General features: G+C 55.9%; 1 protein-coding gene across 5 annotated transcripts; it reads right to left on the minus strand.

Annotated features, from left to right (window-relative positions):
- Positions 1 to 3,179: 3,179 nt before the first annotated feature.
- Positions 3,180 to 15,501, minus strand: KCTD15 (potassium channel tetramerization domain containing 15). Of its 5 annotated transcripts, none has more exons than XM_045293679.1 (7): positions 15,411 to 15,501; positions 13,859 to 13,951; positions 12,972 to 13,147; positions 11,830 to 11,880; positions 7,831 to 7,975; positions 5,299 to 5,604; positions 3,180 to 4,348 (listed from the first exon to the last, which is right to left on the minus strand). In XM_045293679.1, the coding sequence occupies exons 2-7, from the start codon at positions 13,922 to 13,924 to the stop codon at positions 4,187 to 4,189; spliced, it is 906 nt and encodes a 301-aa protein (XP_045149614.1). In that variant the 5' UTR covers positions 13,925 to 13,951; positions 15,411 to 15,501; the 3' UTR covers positions 3,180 to 4,186. The 5 variants fall into 5 exon arrangements, with proteins under 5 accessions (XP_045149614.1, XP_045149616.1, XP_045149615.1 ...); XM_045293681.1 differs by lacking the exon at positions 15,411 to 15,501 and adding an exon at positions 14,901 to 15,054 and having other exon boundaries at positions 3,180 to 4,345; XM_045293680.1 differs by lacking the exon at positions 15,411 to 15,501 and adding an exon at positions 14,901 to 15,054.
- Between the last annotated feature and the right edge of the window lie 1,361 nt (positions 15,502 to 16,862).

Genomic DNA, 16,862 nt, shown 5'->3' on the forward strand with positions numbered 1-16,862 from the left:
GGATAACAGTTGTATGAGCCCCTAATAAAATGTTAAAAAAAAAAAAAGAAAGAAAGAAAGAAAGAAAGAAAGGGACTCTGGAAGGAATGTTTCTCATTCTGCCCGTTTAGGTAAAATGGAGTTTTCTTTAAATATGGGTACTAAAAAGATGTGTCTCCAATCAGGTAGCCCTACCCACCTTCCTCAAAATAGGCTGGGGTTGGGGCTACGAACTGAAGCAGGGAAGTTCTTTGGCCTCATTGTTGGGAATGAGACGTGTAGCTTTGTAATCCTTCTGCAGGTGTTCATACTGAAAACCAACCGTGCTTGTTTGGGCTAATGAGAAACTGACTAATAAGGATCTGGGCTACCTTTTTTTTTCCTGACACAAACATGTTAAAGTCTTCGCTCTACCCTTTCCATCAATTTTAAGGACATCCATTGGGAGACCACTTCAAAAGAAAGGAACAGGAGTTTATACTCTGCAGTGACCTGGCCTTGAATGATATGTAACTCCATGCCAAAGCCTCGCCAGAGGTGGCCAGTGGGGGCAAGGTCACTCTACATGGCTTGGGCCACTTCCTTGGGTGGAAAGAGAGCTAGTCACACTCACCACATCAGAGGTACGAGCGGCATTATAAAACTCAGTCACCTCAATGTCCCCTGCAGTTCTAGCCTTCCAACTGCAACACCCTGTCTCTATTTCACCCCTCCTCAGCCCAGGTTCAAGGCCAGCAGCTGTCCTCTCTGCCAGCAGCAATGATCCCTCCAGCTCTGTCTGGAGCTTCTTGTTGGTTTGAGCCAAGCATGTTGCCTTTGAAGGGCAAACCTTCGCAGCTTCACATGGTCAGCCCCACATTGTCCTTAGCTTAGGAGAAACCACCACCCCATGTACCCTAGTCTCCCCCAGGGCCAGCAGAGTTGATTTCCTATCTCAGGAGAGGCAGAGGCTAGGGCAGGGGTCCTCAAACTTTTTAAACAGGGGGCCAGTTCACTGTCCCTCAGACCCATTGGAGGGCCAGACTATAGTTTAAAAAAAAACTATGAACAAATTCCTATGCACACTGCACATAGCTTATTTTGAAGCAAAAAAAGTGGGGCAAAAACACCCGGCGGGCCACATAAATGTCCTCGGCGGGCCGTATGTGGCCCGTGGGCCATAGTTTGAGGATGCCTGGGCTAGGGTCTGACAGTCATCTTGCCAGACAGTATTCTTTGGCGAACAACAAGCCAGCTCCTGCACCAGAGAGCATCTCTCCCCCATGTCTATCAGGCTGAGCAGCTAACACAGAGCAGCTTCCTGGGGTGAGGCTTGGTGAGGCTTGCCTCCTCGGGGCTCACACATCCATACTCTCTCTCCTTTCAAAGGTAGTCAAGTGGTTTGCTTCACACATTAAATACAGTGCAAAGGGCCCTGGGATCCAGTATGCAGCAGGGTCTGCCCTTGGTGCCAGGGCCCACACAGCTGTTCAAGGGCCCACCCTCTGACGCGGCCCCTCAGATCAGGAAGGGCTCGCGTCTGTGGCAGAAGCACCTCAAGAAGCTGGGGAGCAGTCAAACTACGTCCGAGTGTGAGCAGTAGTAGCTCCAGAATCATCCACACCACCAGACGCCCTTCTCCGGGCGGCCACCAGGGACCAGAAAGCAAGCGTTAGAGCTGTCGTTTATAAAACGTCCTTTATTTATTCTAAGGAACACAGTCAGGTGATGGCTTAAAAAAAAATAAGTCAAATGCTTTTAAAGAGCTATCGGTTCTACGATCTGGCTCGGAGCCCCCGGGAGGCCAAGGCCTCCTCACCTGCACTGGCACAGGCCTGGTGGCAAGTGACTGTGACATGCTGGCACAGCTCCCTGCCCAGTGGCTTCCAGTCCAGCCGAGTCAGTTGGGCGGTTTGCAGAGAGCGGAAGTGAGAGGTACACTGCCAGTTGTTTGATCAAAAGATGACTTACAATGTCCTCGTTCTACAAAGTGTAAACAGGTAGTAAAGTGACTGATCACTTTCACTTCTGGTCCAGAGACTACGGACGGTCACGTCATGACAGTACTGTGGTGGGCAGAGCATTCTCTACAGATTCAGAAATGCCCGTTTATGTGAAATGGTACTTGCCGATGGTACTTCAGTAAAATTCAAACTAGAGTAACCTTTAAAATGGCTGCTTCTCTCTGTTTCGTTTTGTTTTTTTAATCGGTTTGCTTGGAAATGGGAGAGACCCTTCACTAATCAGGATTGGCTATTGTCCTGGAGAAGGGGGGCGAGGGGTGGGATCCATAAACACACAAGACTTCCCTTCCAAGAAGCACAACACTTTCTTCTCCTCTCAGAGGTCCAGCTCCGATGCCAAAGGCAGACGTGCCGGCTGCAGGTGCGCTGCTAGGCCGGGGAGAAGCCTATCGAGTTTGCCCAGCAAATTAAGATTGTGTAAGGGTTGGTGTTGGCTCTGCAGCCTCAGACAGAAAGGGGCTGTTGTGTGCTCCCAGCCTCCAAGGCAGGTCAAGGTCAGTGGCCCAGCTGGGCACAGAAAAGGACCTTCCAGGGTCATAGCACACTGGCCTTGAGGGGAAAGACAGACGCTCACCCCAAGGGGACGCCTGTGTGGAGCACGCACACTCCTTCCCTTGGAAGCAGAGGTCGTGACAGCTTGTTCTGGGCTGGCTGGTCTCGGGCTGTCCCTTCGCCGTGTCAGGAAAAAGGCCAGCAGCCCCAACCCCAAGGTGGCGAGCGAGCAACATCCCAAACACTTACGGACAGGGCACATACGGCCCTGGACACCTTCCGCCTGCCTTTCACATTGGGTGGGAGTCTGATGGACAACAGGACACTGTGATCAGAATGCGAACCTGTGCTGCCCATAGGGGACGGACAAGCCAAGGCAGGGCAGAAACACCCCAATGCAACCAGCTCTGCCCTGGGCCCGCTGCCTGCTCCTCCTCCAGTAGACCAGAGGCAAACTCAGGAGGAGCCGCCACCCTGGACCTCCCTGTAGCACCCAACTCAGGACCCACTGCTGCTTGGCACTGGACGGAGCCTCAGTCTTTTGCTTTATGGCACTATTTATGGCATGAGGAACAGAATGTGCTCACACAAACACAGCAATTGTACATCAGCATCTTTACAATATGAAAGGAGTCATATACAAGTCTACAGGCACTGTACACAGGGCGGTGCTGCTGGGGTGCTGCGCCCACCGGCCCACTCTCTGTAGCTGCTCCTCCCAAGGAACCAGTGGGAGGGGACCTACGACAGCTCATGTGACAAGGCCAAGAGTGAGGCAGCAGGTCTGCGAGGAGCCCTCGGGCCCAGTCCTCGTGGGGATCAGGAGTCAAGAGCCTGTGTCCAACTCTTTCTCATTGGCAGGCTGGTGTTAACGACAGTTCAATTAAAATTCAGTGTGCATAATTAATATGGGAAAAAACACAGAGCTAGGGACGGCTTCCTGAGCTGGGCACCCAAAGGACGCTGCTGGCAGCTGGGCTCCTTCACGCTGGCGCCCATTCCTGAGGTCAGAGGGTGGGGGCCTGCACTTGCTCTGCACGTGGAGCCCAAGTGGGAATGTGCACATAGGACTGGACACCCCTGTGGGTCAGGATAGGTCCGGTGGCCCAGACAGCTGGGGCCTGAGCCACTAGTAGTGGCCCAAGCGTAGCTCTCTGATAACTACAGAGCCACCCAGCCTGACTCCTGCCCCGCCCGACTCCCCATCACAGGGGCCACAAGGGTCACAGGCCCAGCTCGGGCAGAAGTCCTGGCCTGAGTGACACTCAAGCATGCTGCACATCTGACTGAGAACTGAGTACCAGCGACAGAAGCGTTGGTCCTGTCGGTCTCTCTGGTATGTGCAGATCCGGCTACCTTCCTTTTCAATACTGTAGAAAAATAAGCCATTTCTGATGCGAGGAGACCCACCAGAGTCAGGCGCAAGCGGAGACAGGTGAGCAGCTCTTGGGGTAGGGCGGTGGCACCTCCCAGTCTCTGATGCTGTCCAGGTCAGGAGCCCCCGGACCACGAGTTCCTGCCATGGCCTCTTGGGGCCACACCAATGGTCCACTGGTGGGGGGGCTTGTCTCCAGTACCGCGCCTTCTGTTGCTGTGGCACTCAGGGCCCTCCGGCCCCACCCTCAGTCTCACACTCACCGCTGAACGTGCTCAGGGCAGAGCTGCTCAGCCGTTTCCGCGTCTCAGGGGCCTCAGGTGGCACTCAGGAGGGCCTAGTCCAAGGGCTCCTGCTTTATCCGGATGGTTGTTGGGGTGGGCTGCAGCCGCCGCTCCTCCCGGCAGAGCACATACTCACTGAACTGGGACGAGTCCACCCCCCCGCCACAGGAGGCAGCCATGCCGAACCCCTTCTGGAACAGCCTCTCCAGCACCTGCTGGGAAAGAAAGAGGTCAACAATGCCCAGCTGCAGGGTCGGCCTGGCTTGGCCGGGGTCTGGGGCCTGGTCTCTCATGTGCCTTCTTCTGCCCCATCTCTCACTCGGCAACAAAGATTCTTACAGGCAGGCTAGGAGCAGCCAGGGATCCAAGGGTCCTGGAGGGACCACGCTGGAGAGGCTGCCTACTCCTGCCACCCACAGGGGTGCAGTCTTTGGACCCTTTCCCTCCTCTCCAGGGGGCTTCCATGGATCTATCCCACCCACTCACCTTCCCTGAGCCCTGCCCCAGTAATGGAAGCCCTGCCCCCAGGATGTGGAGGTGGAGAGAAAGAGGTGTCCTACTTGTGTCCCCACATGCTCAGGGTCTACAAGCCTGTGCGCCTCGGTGAGGGTAGGATCTGATTGCTGGGGCTAACACTTGTGTCCCTGAACGTTCTGACCCACAGCCTGCAGACTTGGGGGAAGGGGATACGTTTGCCCACAAATTGTCCATTCTCATCAAACCCAGATGTGAGTCTGGGCTTGGGTTGGGGAAGAGCTTCTCAGACCCAGTCTAAAAATGCTGGGGGCCACAGGGCCAGGGCAGGGACTGAGCCACCTCCACTCAGCCACTGTCCTTTCTCTGTTGGCTCTCTGGTTGTCACTGTAACCCAAAGTCAGACTCTGGGTGTCCAATGAAGCACACTGTCTGAAACCCAGGGTCATTTTCAGAGAAGATCTTTGGGGGGTGGGGGGAGTGGGGAGCAGGGGAGAGAAAACAGGACAATTTTTTTAAAGTCCATCCTGCAGGCACCACCAGACTTCACGTAACTCTGAAGGGGACATAAATTATGCATCAGTACATCGTTGCCTTTTCTGTAGGATGTGGGGGGGGGGATTCACCATTTGGGGGGGTAGAGGCTCCCTCATCCTCCGGGTCTGGGGCCGGCAGGTGGGCACAGCCTCACCTGCACAGAGTTGAGTCGGCAGTAGCCGTTGAGCGGAAAGCGGATGACGTGTGTGGGGTCCTGGTTCCAGCCGGCATTGACGGAGTTGCACATGACATCCCCGGTCTCCGGGAAGACCTCCTCGATAAGGGTCTTCTCGCCGCTGAGCGCGATCCGCTCACCCAGGTCAGGGGTCACGCGCACCACCAGGCAGTCGCAGGCCCGGCTGCGGCGCTGCTGCTCTTGCTCCTGCTGCCAGCGCTCCAGCTCGCGCACCATGGGCTGCAGCTGGTAGTAGCGCGCCTCCTCGTACAGCAGGCTGAAGTCCTGGGGCACGGACACACAGAGCGTGGGTCAGGGCCCCATTGTACAGACAGGGAAAGTGAGGCAGGGGTGCAAAGTGTGCCCACAGGGCAGAGTGAAGCCTCGTGGGAGTTTGACAGGAAGGGTGGGAGGCGGAGCCTGTGCCTGGGGCCACCCCCTTCTTAGGTCCCACCCAGAGAAGCCGGGCAGGGCACAGTGCAGCCTCACCCTCAGGTGCCCTGGCACAAGTCCCATCCCAGAGAGACTCAAAAAAGCGCATTACAGAGGTGTCCTTTCCTCTGGCACCTGCCTGGGCTGGGCTTTCCTTTCGCTTCCCTCGCTATCAGCCCTGACACCTCTCCGAGCTTTTTTCCTCCTCTCTTAACAGACGTAAATGTCCAGCTCAGAGAAGAGAGGGTTACAGGACTAGGGCATACCAAGTGCCTGGCCCACCCACGCTGCCCCTCACCACAGAGTGTGATGAGCCCTGGAGAAGTCAGGCACACCCACTGCAGGCAGCCTTCTACCTGGCCAAACACTGGCCCTCAACACTGGTCCCAGCCCTAATTCCCAGGGGCCCTGGCAGGCCTCCAGAGGGACCCCTGGAGGGGAGGGCAAAGAAACCCTATGTCAGAAGCAGGGTCTGCCCTACAACCTCCCCTATGTCCCTTCCACCTGCCAGCTCCAGCCTGTGGAATGAGCCTGAGGTCCCGGCCCTCACCGTCCCCCAGGGCTGCCACCGCTCAGGAACCTAGCTGTTCTGCCATTAGGGGTCTTCATGGCTCCCTCTTGGACCGCTACTCACCCTGGCTCTTATTCACCTGGAAGGTATGACGAACACGAGCTTGACAGCAATGCCCACAGCCTCCTCCCAGCCCAGAACATCCTCACAGCCCCCAGCCTGCCCTACCCCCTACCCCCGCCCCAGCGGGGCCATGCCCACTCAAGACTCAAGATGCAAGCCAGGAGAGAGACACACTTAAGAGTCCCCTGCCCACAGGCAATACATACCCTAATCTTCACAGTCCCTTCCTAAACATAAGCCTCATCAGCCGCCTCGTTCCATCCTCAATGCCTCCGCTCTGGGCCAAGCCTTCCCTAATCACTCTCTTGGTTTGGGGGAGCGGCCCTGCCCAGGGCTGACCCCTGCCTGTATTTCACCCAGACTTCCCAACCCTGGCTTTATCCTCTTGCACACAACCAGCATGGTCACGTCAGGCTCTAAAGAGGACTGTCATTCCCCGACTCACCTTCCCATGGCTGAGCCTGCCCCAATGGTCCTGAGGGCCACAGACCAGCCCCTGCCTGTCCCTCCCGGTTCATAATGCCCCAGCTACGTGACACCTCTTCCAAGTTCTTTCCTTCACCACTGGGGGAACACCATCTCTCCAGAAACCCAGGCTTTCTGTTGGTAACTCTCACAATAACTTTCTGCTTTCCTGAGGCATTTGCCACACAGAATTCTAGGTCATGTGTTTTCAACATCTGCCTTGCCACTAGACTGTGAGCATGATGGGGCAGGGCCCACATCAGCCTTGTGTTTCACTGCCTTCAGACTGACCAGTTGCAGACATGCAGCAACTGAGTTAAGCAAAGCATGGAATAGTCCCAGGGCCGGTGGTCCTCTGGGAAACTGCTGGAAAGAGGGGGGAGAAAGGTGGATGAGCATTTGTTGTCAGGAGCCAGGCACACCCAGACTGGGCGTACCTTCTGCCCTAGAGCCTGGGTGCCATGACACGGGGCCCAACACCAAGGCTGGACTTCAGGAGCCAAGCCAGTTGACAAAGCAGCAGATAACTACAATTTATCCTGTGCTACAGGATAAAAGCTTTTAATGTGTGTATGGGGGTGAGGTAGGGGGGGAAATACTGAGTAATTTTATTTTCTGAAAACTGGTGATAGGCCAAATAAGTTTGGGAGCCTATGCCTGCCAGAGGTGTGTGCGTTGCGTGCACGCATTTCCCCTGGTGACCCGCCATCAATAGGCAGCTGGGCAAGCCTCTCCCTCCTGTTCATCTGACACCCACAGCCCTTCCACACAAAGTATGCTAAACTGGGGTAAGCGCTGCTTACTTATTGTTACACCATGATAGATAAGCTAAAAATGTGAGAAAGCAAAATTAGTTTACAAAAACGGATTTGCCCTAGGCTTCATTGGTTAACTTTTATGGTTGCCATGGTTACCATGGGTCCATTTATTAAGTCACAGTGTCCCGGGGAAAGCCAACAACGCACAAGCTGCAGGCTTACCTTGAAGTCGTCTGGGAGCAGCAGTTTGGATGTCCGCAGGAAGCTCAGGATGTAGCGGAAGATCTCCCCGTCCCGGTCAATGAAGTAATGCTGCTTCAGACTATCCAGGACAATGGGCTCAGTGCCATTGAAAAGTCGGCTTATTCTGGGGGAGGAGAGGCAGGACGAGGTGTCTGAGGGAGGGTACCGGGTCCACCTGACCCATCCCTGGCTCCCGGGCTCTTGCCCACCCAGAGAGGCAAGGCTCTCCCTGGTTCTAGGACTGTGCCCAAACATACTTGTACACACACACCCGAGGAGGTCAGACCCCCGTCAGCTGGCCACGCCGTCCCCCCACACTTGCCAGTCACAGACAGGCATGGGCACTGCCGGCTGTTCATACCTGCCCACAGACACATGTGCCAGTGGTGGAAAACCACAGCCAGACACTGACATGGCAACCCCACCCTGGCACAAGCCAGCCAGTCAGACCTGGGGCAGATCAGACAGACCCACGCAGACACCCCTGTCAAAAGCCTCCCACCTGGTGAGCCACAGAAGAGACTCCCTTTCAGCAGCCACACACAACCACCTCCCCACCAGCACCCATGCACACCTGGGCAATGAGCACAGGGTCACCCGGACACGTGGTCTGCCAGCCATGCCACCCATGGCAGGCAGACCCAAACACATCCAGACACACATCAGCCAGCCTGGGACACAGCTGTAGCAACTAAGTCACCAGGGCCAATCACTCACACACAAGCACGTGCAGAGGTGACACTGCACACACCACAGCCTATGAGCACACACCCATGTGTCCCACATCCTCACCCAGTGCACACACCTGGGCCACAGTGCCTGCAGGGGGCTACTCCTGCCACAGCATGTACACCTCTGGGGGTGCAGGGGAAAGGACGCAGGTCCTTAGGTTTGGGGTCAGGAGGGAAAGTGGCAAGGTCTCCCCACCACAGCTGCACCAGACATTCCTTGGCAGACAGGGCCAGTCACTTGTCAGCCAGACCCCAGCCAGGCAGAGCCTCTCGGAGAGGAAGGAGCCTTTGCCCAGGATCCAGGCCTTCCAGCCAAACTTCAAGCCAAAGCCTAAGGACCCTCTTTCTTGCTGCCTGCACAGGACAGGACCCTTCTGGGGATGCTCCTCTCTCCCCACTGCAGGCCCCTCCATGGTCCTCTAAGTCAGTCGCCCTTAAGGCCTGGACCCAGCACTGCCACTGGGCACACAGAAATGGGGTATTTGGTTCCTGAGTCTGCTCTCAGGGCCACATCTGGATCACAGCCTGGCACACTGAAGGTAGAAGCCAGCAGACCTGTCCAAGTGTGGAGCAACCACATGGCCACCTGTCTCTTCAAGTCTGGGGCCCAGCCTGTTCCAGTGGGTTGGTATGAAGGGCCTGGCTGCCACGTGGACTGAGTCTGCAAGGAGGCATGCAGAGCTTGGTGCCCCTGGAAGCGGTGCCAGAGGGCACCTGGGGACAACTCCCTCCAGGGCTCTAAAGGCCATTAAGCCAGCCTTCTCCCAATTACCCCAAGTACTGGGACTGGGAACAGTGAGCTTGGGAGCCCAGTCCCTGCTGGAAAACTTATGGGCCATGGAAGAAGCACACCAGCCTATGCAACCACGAGGTGTCGAAGGGATCAGCTATAAGGCATCATCAGAACAAAAAATCTTACCATAGTGAATGATGGGGGGAGTGCGGAGTGGAGACCCAAAGCCCATTAGTAGGCCACTGGAGATCTCCTTGCAGAGGGGTCTCGGGGAGGAGATGAGCCAGTCAGGGTGCGATGTAACAACGATGAGAAATACAACTTTCCTCTAGTTCCTAAAGGTTTCCTCCCCGCTCCCACTACCATGACTCGAATTCGACCTTGCAAGTCTGGCTAGACCAGAGGAGGTACACTGGTACAGATGGGAACTGAAAGTACAGGGAATCCAGGGTGGATGAGCCCTACAGGACCAGTGGTGTGAGTGGCGAAACAGGGAGGGTAGAGTGAGAGTGGGTAAGAAAGAGGGAACCGATTACAAGGAACTATATGTGACCTCCTCCCTGGGGGATGGACAACAGAAAAGTGGGTGAAGGGAGACGTCGGACAGGGCAAGATATGACAAAATACCAATTTATAAACTATCAAGGGCTCATTAGGGAGGGGGGAGTGGGGAGGGAGGGGAAAATGAAGACCTAATGTCAGGGGTTTAAGTGGAGAGAAAATGTTTTGAGAATGATGTACAAATGCGCTTTACACAATTGATGTGTGTATGGATTGTGATAAGAGTTGTATGAGCCCCTAATAAAATGTTTTTAAAAACCTTGTGGGCTCCCATCCTCCAAAGACCTTCAATGAACCTGGGAATTCAGATGTCAGAAAGGGGCAACCTTGGAGACACATGTGGTTGCACCCAGGGCCATGGGAAGTCATCAGGACCAATATGGCACCAGTAGGAAAGAGTCAGGCTACAATCTGCAAGATCAGCAGTTCAAAGCCACCAGGCACTCCAAGGGAAAACTTCGAGGCCTTCTACCCCCATAAACAGTTAGTAAACAGAGGCTTTCTACTCCTGGAAGCTCATGGGTCCTACAGGGTTGTTATGAGGCAGCATTGACTCCATGGCAGTGAGTTTGGTTTTGTGGAGGATGAAGCAAGAGCCACAAGCACAGGTGAGGTGGCAAACCCTGGGCCTCAACCTCCTTGGAGAACATCCCCACCCTTTCTGTTCCAGCTCGAATGTTCTGGTCAGAGCTGGCTGGCTTCTTCGTTATCATACTAATCCAAGGCCAGAAAGTTTTCAATAGGCCTCACTTCAGGGCTTCGGGGCTGTAGATGCTTCCACGCTGCAGTGCTGGCTCCAGAATAAGCTGACAGCAGAGCAGCTTCTCATGGGACACATGGCTGTGACGCCCTCGGGGCTTGGGAGGGATGCTACCCTGCTACTTTCAGGCTCTTAAGAGTCCTGATGCTGCTGTGACCTCTGCTGGCCTTTGCCCGCGGCTCAGTGTGCCCCCTGTGGAAACCAGCCATGGGCCGTGTCAGCAGCTGGAATCCTCAGGGCAACAGAAACACACAAAGGGGCTCCTTTCCTTTCTCGGAGGTTTGGCTCCAATTCCCTGGCTGTGGTACTAGAAGGTTTTATGACATTCCGAAGCTCCTGGCCATCTTAATTTGCCGCTCCCTGCCGCCAGGATGGATGTCGCAGTGGAGTGGTGACTGCATCAGGCTCCTGTCAGCAGGCAGGGCATGGGGGCGGGCACAGCCCCAGGGAGTCTGCTCCCAGCCCCTGGATGCTGTGCTAGGCAGTTTCTGGGCGAGCACCCATGCCACTCCTGGGTGGGGCCAGAAGAGGCCCCTGGCATACAGGCTCTTCTGTTCCTCCGGTTACAGCTACACTGATCAGCCAAGAACCAGAGGCCTAAGAGTACTGCTGTGGGCACGGTGACGCGGGGTATGAAGGCAGGAGCCCCGTGGTGCTCACAGCACCACCTGGCAGGAGGGGGCTGCCCAACGGAAGCCACCTCCAAGTGACTCATGCTTTAGTGGCACTGGGTAAGGTTTGATCTTCTCTTCCGGAACTGGTGGGAAAAGGGTTCTTAAATGTTAGTAGGTCACCTGCTAAGGGCAGCAGTGGCCCAAGAGGCCCTGGCCAGCATAGCTGCATAGGCTGTTTCCCGGGCCTGGTCTGACCTACCATGTCCTGCCTGTCCTGAATGGCCTGCTGCCCTTGGGCCTTGGGCCTCTGGGATAACATCTAAGGTGGGGAACAGACCCATCTTGAGGTCCTGCCACCCCTGGGGTGGTCCCAGCTCTCAGTGAGGACAAAAGGAGTGCAGGGAGCCACCCTGCTGCTCTCCCTGCTCGTAGGCAACAGTTGAAAGACAGAATGAGGTGGTGTCCCCTCTCCTCCCCTCCCCAAGGCTACGACTGTGAGGATCAAGAATAGAAAGTGGCTGATTTCAGTAAACCCTCTGCAGGGAGGGTTGTGGGCAAAGTTTTATGAATTTAACTCACAAATGCTGCCAACCGATTAGGGGATGATCTCTCTCAAACACCTTGGGAATACTGCAGGAGGCAAAATTGAAATTAAACCAGCAAAATCCATCCCCCACCCTATACAGGGCTCGATGAGCACGTGTGTGCCTGGGTCCTGCTGATAGGCTCCCCAAGGCCCCCAGAGCCCCAGACCCGGTCTCTGCTGGGCTAAGGGAACACAGTCCCTACCACCAGCATCCTTCTGGAGACTACCTCCACCTCAGCCCTCAGCCACCTCCAGGGGCAGTGGCCTCCACACTACACAAGGCCTGCCTGCTCTGAGCAGTCACACAGACAAGATGCAAACCTGCCACACGGGTTTCCAAACTCAGCCCCTTGGTGTTCAGGGGATTAATTAGTCCTCTTGTTATTGTAAATGTCTAAAGCTGGGGTGACCCTGCAGTCTCAGCACTCCTGGGCATCCCTGGGGAAAAGAGACGGCTGGCAGCAGGGATAGGCCCCTAGACCCATCCTGCCTGTCACCCTTGCTGCCATATCCACAGGGCAACCAGGCCCTCCCTGGGAACAGAAACCCAAGCAGCGAGAGCAGGTGATGGAGAGGACCAATGATGGGCACAGGCCCCTGAGGTGGGTACACACGTGAGCTCGGCAGAGTGGGGGCTCCCTACAGAGAGAACCCCCAAGTCTCCCACCAAAGCCCTGGCTACTGACCCTGTATGCACTGACAGCCATGTGCGGCCCATGCTGAGCCACAGCACCAGGTCCCCTTGCATGCCCTAGAATCACCTCACTGGCCAGCACAACCCTCAGCCCCCAAGGAGGCCTGTTACTGACCCTTCCAGCCTGGCAGTGACCACTACAAGGGTAAGAACAATCAGTAAAGTGAAATCCTTCCCCCTCTCTCTTCCACAGAGAACCACGCAGTGTCACTCACAGTGGTCCCCTGCAGAGGCCAAGCTTGAATCTCAAAAGAGGAGCCTGAGCTCACTACCGCCCCAGTAGGTCCAAAGCTCCAGGCTGTCTCCCTGAAGCCACCCGCTGTGGGTCACGAGCCTGTGGGGGAGCATCTTCTAACAGGCTGGCTCGGCCTCCCAAAGCCTGCTCTCAAACACTGCATCTTTGTGCCAGGTCCACAGCACGATAAGGAGCTCGGCTCTTACCTGGAGTCGGGGTATTTGGTGAGTGTGGCCAGGCTGCTGGTGTACATGTGGCCGCCGACGTCAATGTGCACAGGTGCGTTGGACTTGGTGAGCTGGGCGGGCAGTGGAATCCCCTGGGCAGCCAAGGGAGACACGGGCGACCGGGTAAGAGACAACCGGGACATGCTTCCTTCCTCCTGGAAATGAAAGGGAAACCAGGTTTGGAAAAGTAGTGCGTTTCTCCCGGAGGCCCTTATTGCGCCAGGGATCACAGATCTCATCAGATCGCTTCTGCGGCGCCTGATCACATACGCCGCTGACAAATTGCGGCCACCACTATAATGAAGTGTATTTGCATCATTTTCTTCAAAGTACCAGAAGTAGTGGGGGAAGGGGGGAGAGGGGTGGGTGGAAGAAAGATGCTGATTAGCAATAAGAAACCAAGAAAGGGGGAAAAAAATTTTTCCCAAGGTGTCAGCCTCCGGGGGGCATAAAACAAACTGCAAAATTCTAATTAAAGGTCGCGGGCTTATGTGTTAGATGTGAAAATATCCTCTGACAAACGAATCACCAATTTGTGAATTGGGATTCAGGGTGGGTTTTTTTTTTTTTTTGCAAGTTTGTCTCAGTAACAAGACACCTCTAAATTAGTGACTTCCTCAGCACCTACGGGCGTTGAGGTTTATACATGTCATAAATTTCACATCAAATTAAGAGCAGTGTTGTTTAAAAAAAAAATTTTTTTAAGCAACCATAATTCTACAGCTAGCCACACCAGCTATCCCCTCCAGCAGCTGTTGCCATGAGCAAGCAGGGTGCTCAGTGAGCTGAGGTGGGAGGAGGCAGAGGGAGGGGTCAGCAGGCACTGGCTCCAGGCCCTCTGTGGGTGCCACTCTGCGGGTGCTCACCGTGGTGCCGGCACTGCTGTGTGCGTGAAGCGTGGACCCACTCGGCCGCTCCTTGCGGTGAGGCATCTAGGCTTCCATCGCTGCCCAGAGTGTCTGTGGGAAACAGCGGACAACCAAAGGGCTTCCTCACCTGCCGTCATTTCTTTGGTGGAGTCAAAGACTATTAGAAGCTTCACTCCCTCGCATGCTGTGTGGGACCCCTGTGCCAGGCAGCACCTGAGAGACCTACCCTTCCTCTTCCACTTCCACCCCGCACTGCCCTTCCCCATCCAACCCCCTCAGCCCCCAGGCCATTGCAAATTACACTCTGCACACACCCACTCACACACCCGCACACGCTTTCTGGGAAGCTCATGTTTGTTAGTTTAGCTAATGACAGTACTGAAACATGCTCACCAGCATGGGCCCCAAAGGTTTTGAAGCAAACTCCATTTTACTGTTATTTTTTATTTTGGAATCTGCTCCAGAGCGTGTTCCTTGCATCAGCAGAGAATTTTGTGGGCAGGGCCTTGAGGGTGGGTCCCATGCCCTCCTTGGGATGGGGAGCCTAGGACCATGCTTAATAGCGTCCCTGCTCCAGTGCAGCTGCAGCCTGGTGGATGCAGGGAAGCCAAAGCACAGGGCAGCAGGCACATCACCCCTCTGGGCTTCCAACAGCATGAACACCTGTCTTTGTTTGCACCCCACCATTTCTTCCTGGAAGCCCAGGATGGTCTCCTCTGAGCTTAATGGGTTCCAGACCCCTCATGCTGCCCTCCACCCCCAGCCAGAGAAGCCAGCTCAGCAAATGGGCCAGTTCTGCAACTCCTCAGGCTCTGTGATTGTCCTCTATGCCACAAACCAGCTTCAATCAAAACTGTCCCTCAGCCCCTAGTCAGCACACGCATTCTTTCACAGGGCTTGTGAGAATGGAGAGGAGCAGGTTTATGCAGCCCCCTTCCACTTAGGGCTGTTTCACAGTGTGGGGGAGGGGTTACACTATGGGGTTGCAACAACACACACACACACACACCCTCCTCCAGCTCCATCTGGATCTACTCACACAGGTTTCAATTGATGAGAGCAATTGACCCAATGAAATTCTTGAATCCCAAGGAGCTGCTTTTCTGTTAAAACTCCAGGATGGAGTCAGCATCCAATGTCAAATGCAGACCGAGGTCCAATGAGAAATGCCTTCTGCAAATCTAAGGAAGGTGACTCCTGATTTGTCCTGGGGTTGTTTCCGCTTGGGAGGCGGGGGTGGGGTGGCTGCTCTGAGCCCAGCTGCCTCTGGCACAGGAGGCTTCGAAAAGTAAACCTGACCATTTTATCTCAGGGAAGTTCTACGAAATCAAAACAGGGAACGGATTGTGGTGGCCTGGAATCAGCAGTAAGCAATTCCCACAGAATCCCTACCTAGGGGCACTGCACAAGATCATCCCTACTACCAGCACACTACGTAAAAGTCACCTGTGATGCCAACTACTCAGCACCAAAGCTGCCCCATCCTGTTCTCACGCAGCCTTTTTCCCGTCACAAGCACAACCTTGTTCCAGGCAAACCAGAAACTCACCATCGGAAGCCCCAGGCTTTACGCCTCGACCGGCACCTCCAGTGGCCCCTTCGATAAGCGCATTGGTGCTGGCCAACGACCTTTCCCGAAACTAGTGCTGAGGTCACAAACATAAAAGTGGACGCAGTCAGAGACACAAGTTTTGTTACTCACACCAGCACACAACCCCTACAACCCACCACGGCGCGCCCGGCTCTCCTAAGGCTGGGCCAAACAGCCTGTTGCAAGGGCTTGGGCTGCAGTGCGCGGCCGGGCCCGCGGCGTTTCCGACCAGCTCGGTATCGACCCGTTTCTGGGAGGCACCGCGGGAGACCGGGTCCCGCGCCCGCCGCCGAGCCCCGCCCCCCGGAGCAGAGGGAAGCCAGCAGAATGCCACGCTCATTTACACACAAAATGATTTTGTGTCCCATTGTGCTCGCAGTTGTTCAGCTCTCTGGGGGTGATTAAACTGGCTGTGCTGCGGCAGCTTGAGACAATTTCACTAAATCGCTTCTTCGAGAAGTCGCTTCTTTGCTAAGCTGTTATTTTAACCATAAAAGGTAAACAGAAGGCGGCTCGCTAGCTCCCTACAGTTCCGCGCCCTGAGCGCCTGCCCGGGGCAAGGGTACCGAGAGGGTGGGCTGCTGAATTGTCCCAGGTGCAAGCTCACAGGACGGGACCGGGGCGTCCGGCGGGGCACGCAGGCCAGCATGAACTTCGGAGCGGCCGGAGCCTGCTGGCCCGAGGGCCCCGGGCGCCCCGGGCGTGGGGGGGACGTCCTGGGAGCGCAGAACCCCCCACCCCCCCCACAGCCCAGCGGGGAGAGGGGTGCGGCAGAGGCGGGGCAGGGGACAGTTAAATCAAGAGGCAGACACTTCGAGACCACAGATGGGGAGCTCGCCTAATTAAGGACGTAAAAGCGCTTTTGTTCTCAAAGTTTATTGTTGCCAGGATTAAAATATAATGGAAACTAATGCATTTATTCACTCGCGCAGTTAAATTCCTCCGTGCACATTTCGCAGAGGGAAAACTTGAAGCCTATCTTTCTGAAGCCGGGGTGGGCTGGGGGCGCCCAGGGGCGGGGGCGCCCTGGCGGGGGCGAGATGGTAGCGAGGGTGCGTGCGTCCGGCCAGGGGGGCAGGGGACGCCAATCTGGTCTCAGTGCGACCGCCCACGAGCCCCACGCGCGGGGCTCGAAAGCGGGCGCCCCGGCTCCTCTCCCCGTGGCGGACTCGCGGGGTGGGCGTCTGAGGACGCCCGTCTATCCCGTTAGACTTTTTCTCCGATTTGGGCGCCGCGCGGGGCCCTGCCCTTTCGAAGCCCTAGCTGCCCAGGACCGGTTCGGACCCCCGGAAACTCGTCAGTCCCGCGGGGCACTCGGCCCGGCACCCGAACGAGAGCGCGGGGACCCGTGCGTCCCCACATCCCGCTCCTGCTCGGCAGGGCGCTCAGCGCCCGCCCTCGTGGGGAGGG

This window comes from Echinops telfairi, unplaced genomic scaffold (genome assembly GCF_000313985.2).
Source record: "Echinops telfairi isolate 266 unplaced genomic scaffold, ASM31398v2 ScPeMD7_2291;HRSCAF=2852, whole genome shotgun sequence".
Taxonomy (NCBI): Eukaryota; Metazoa; Chordata; class Mammalia; order Afrosoricida; family Tenrecidae; genus Echinops; species Echinops telfairi.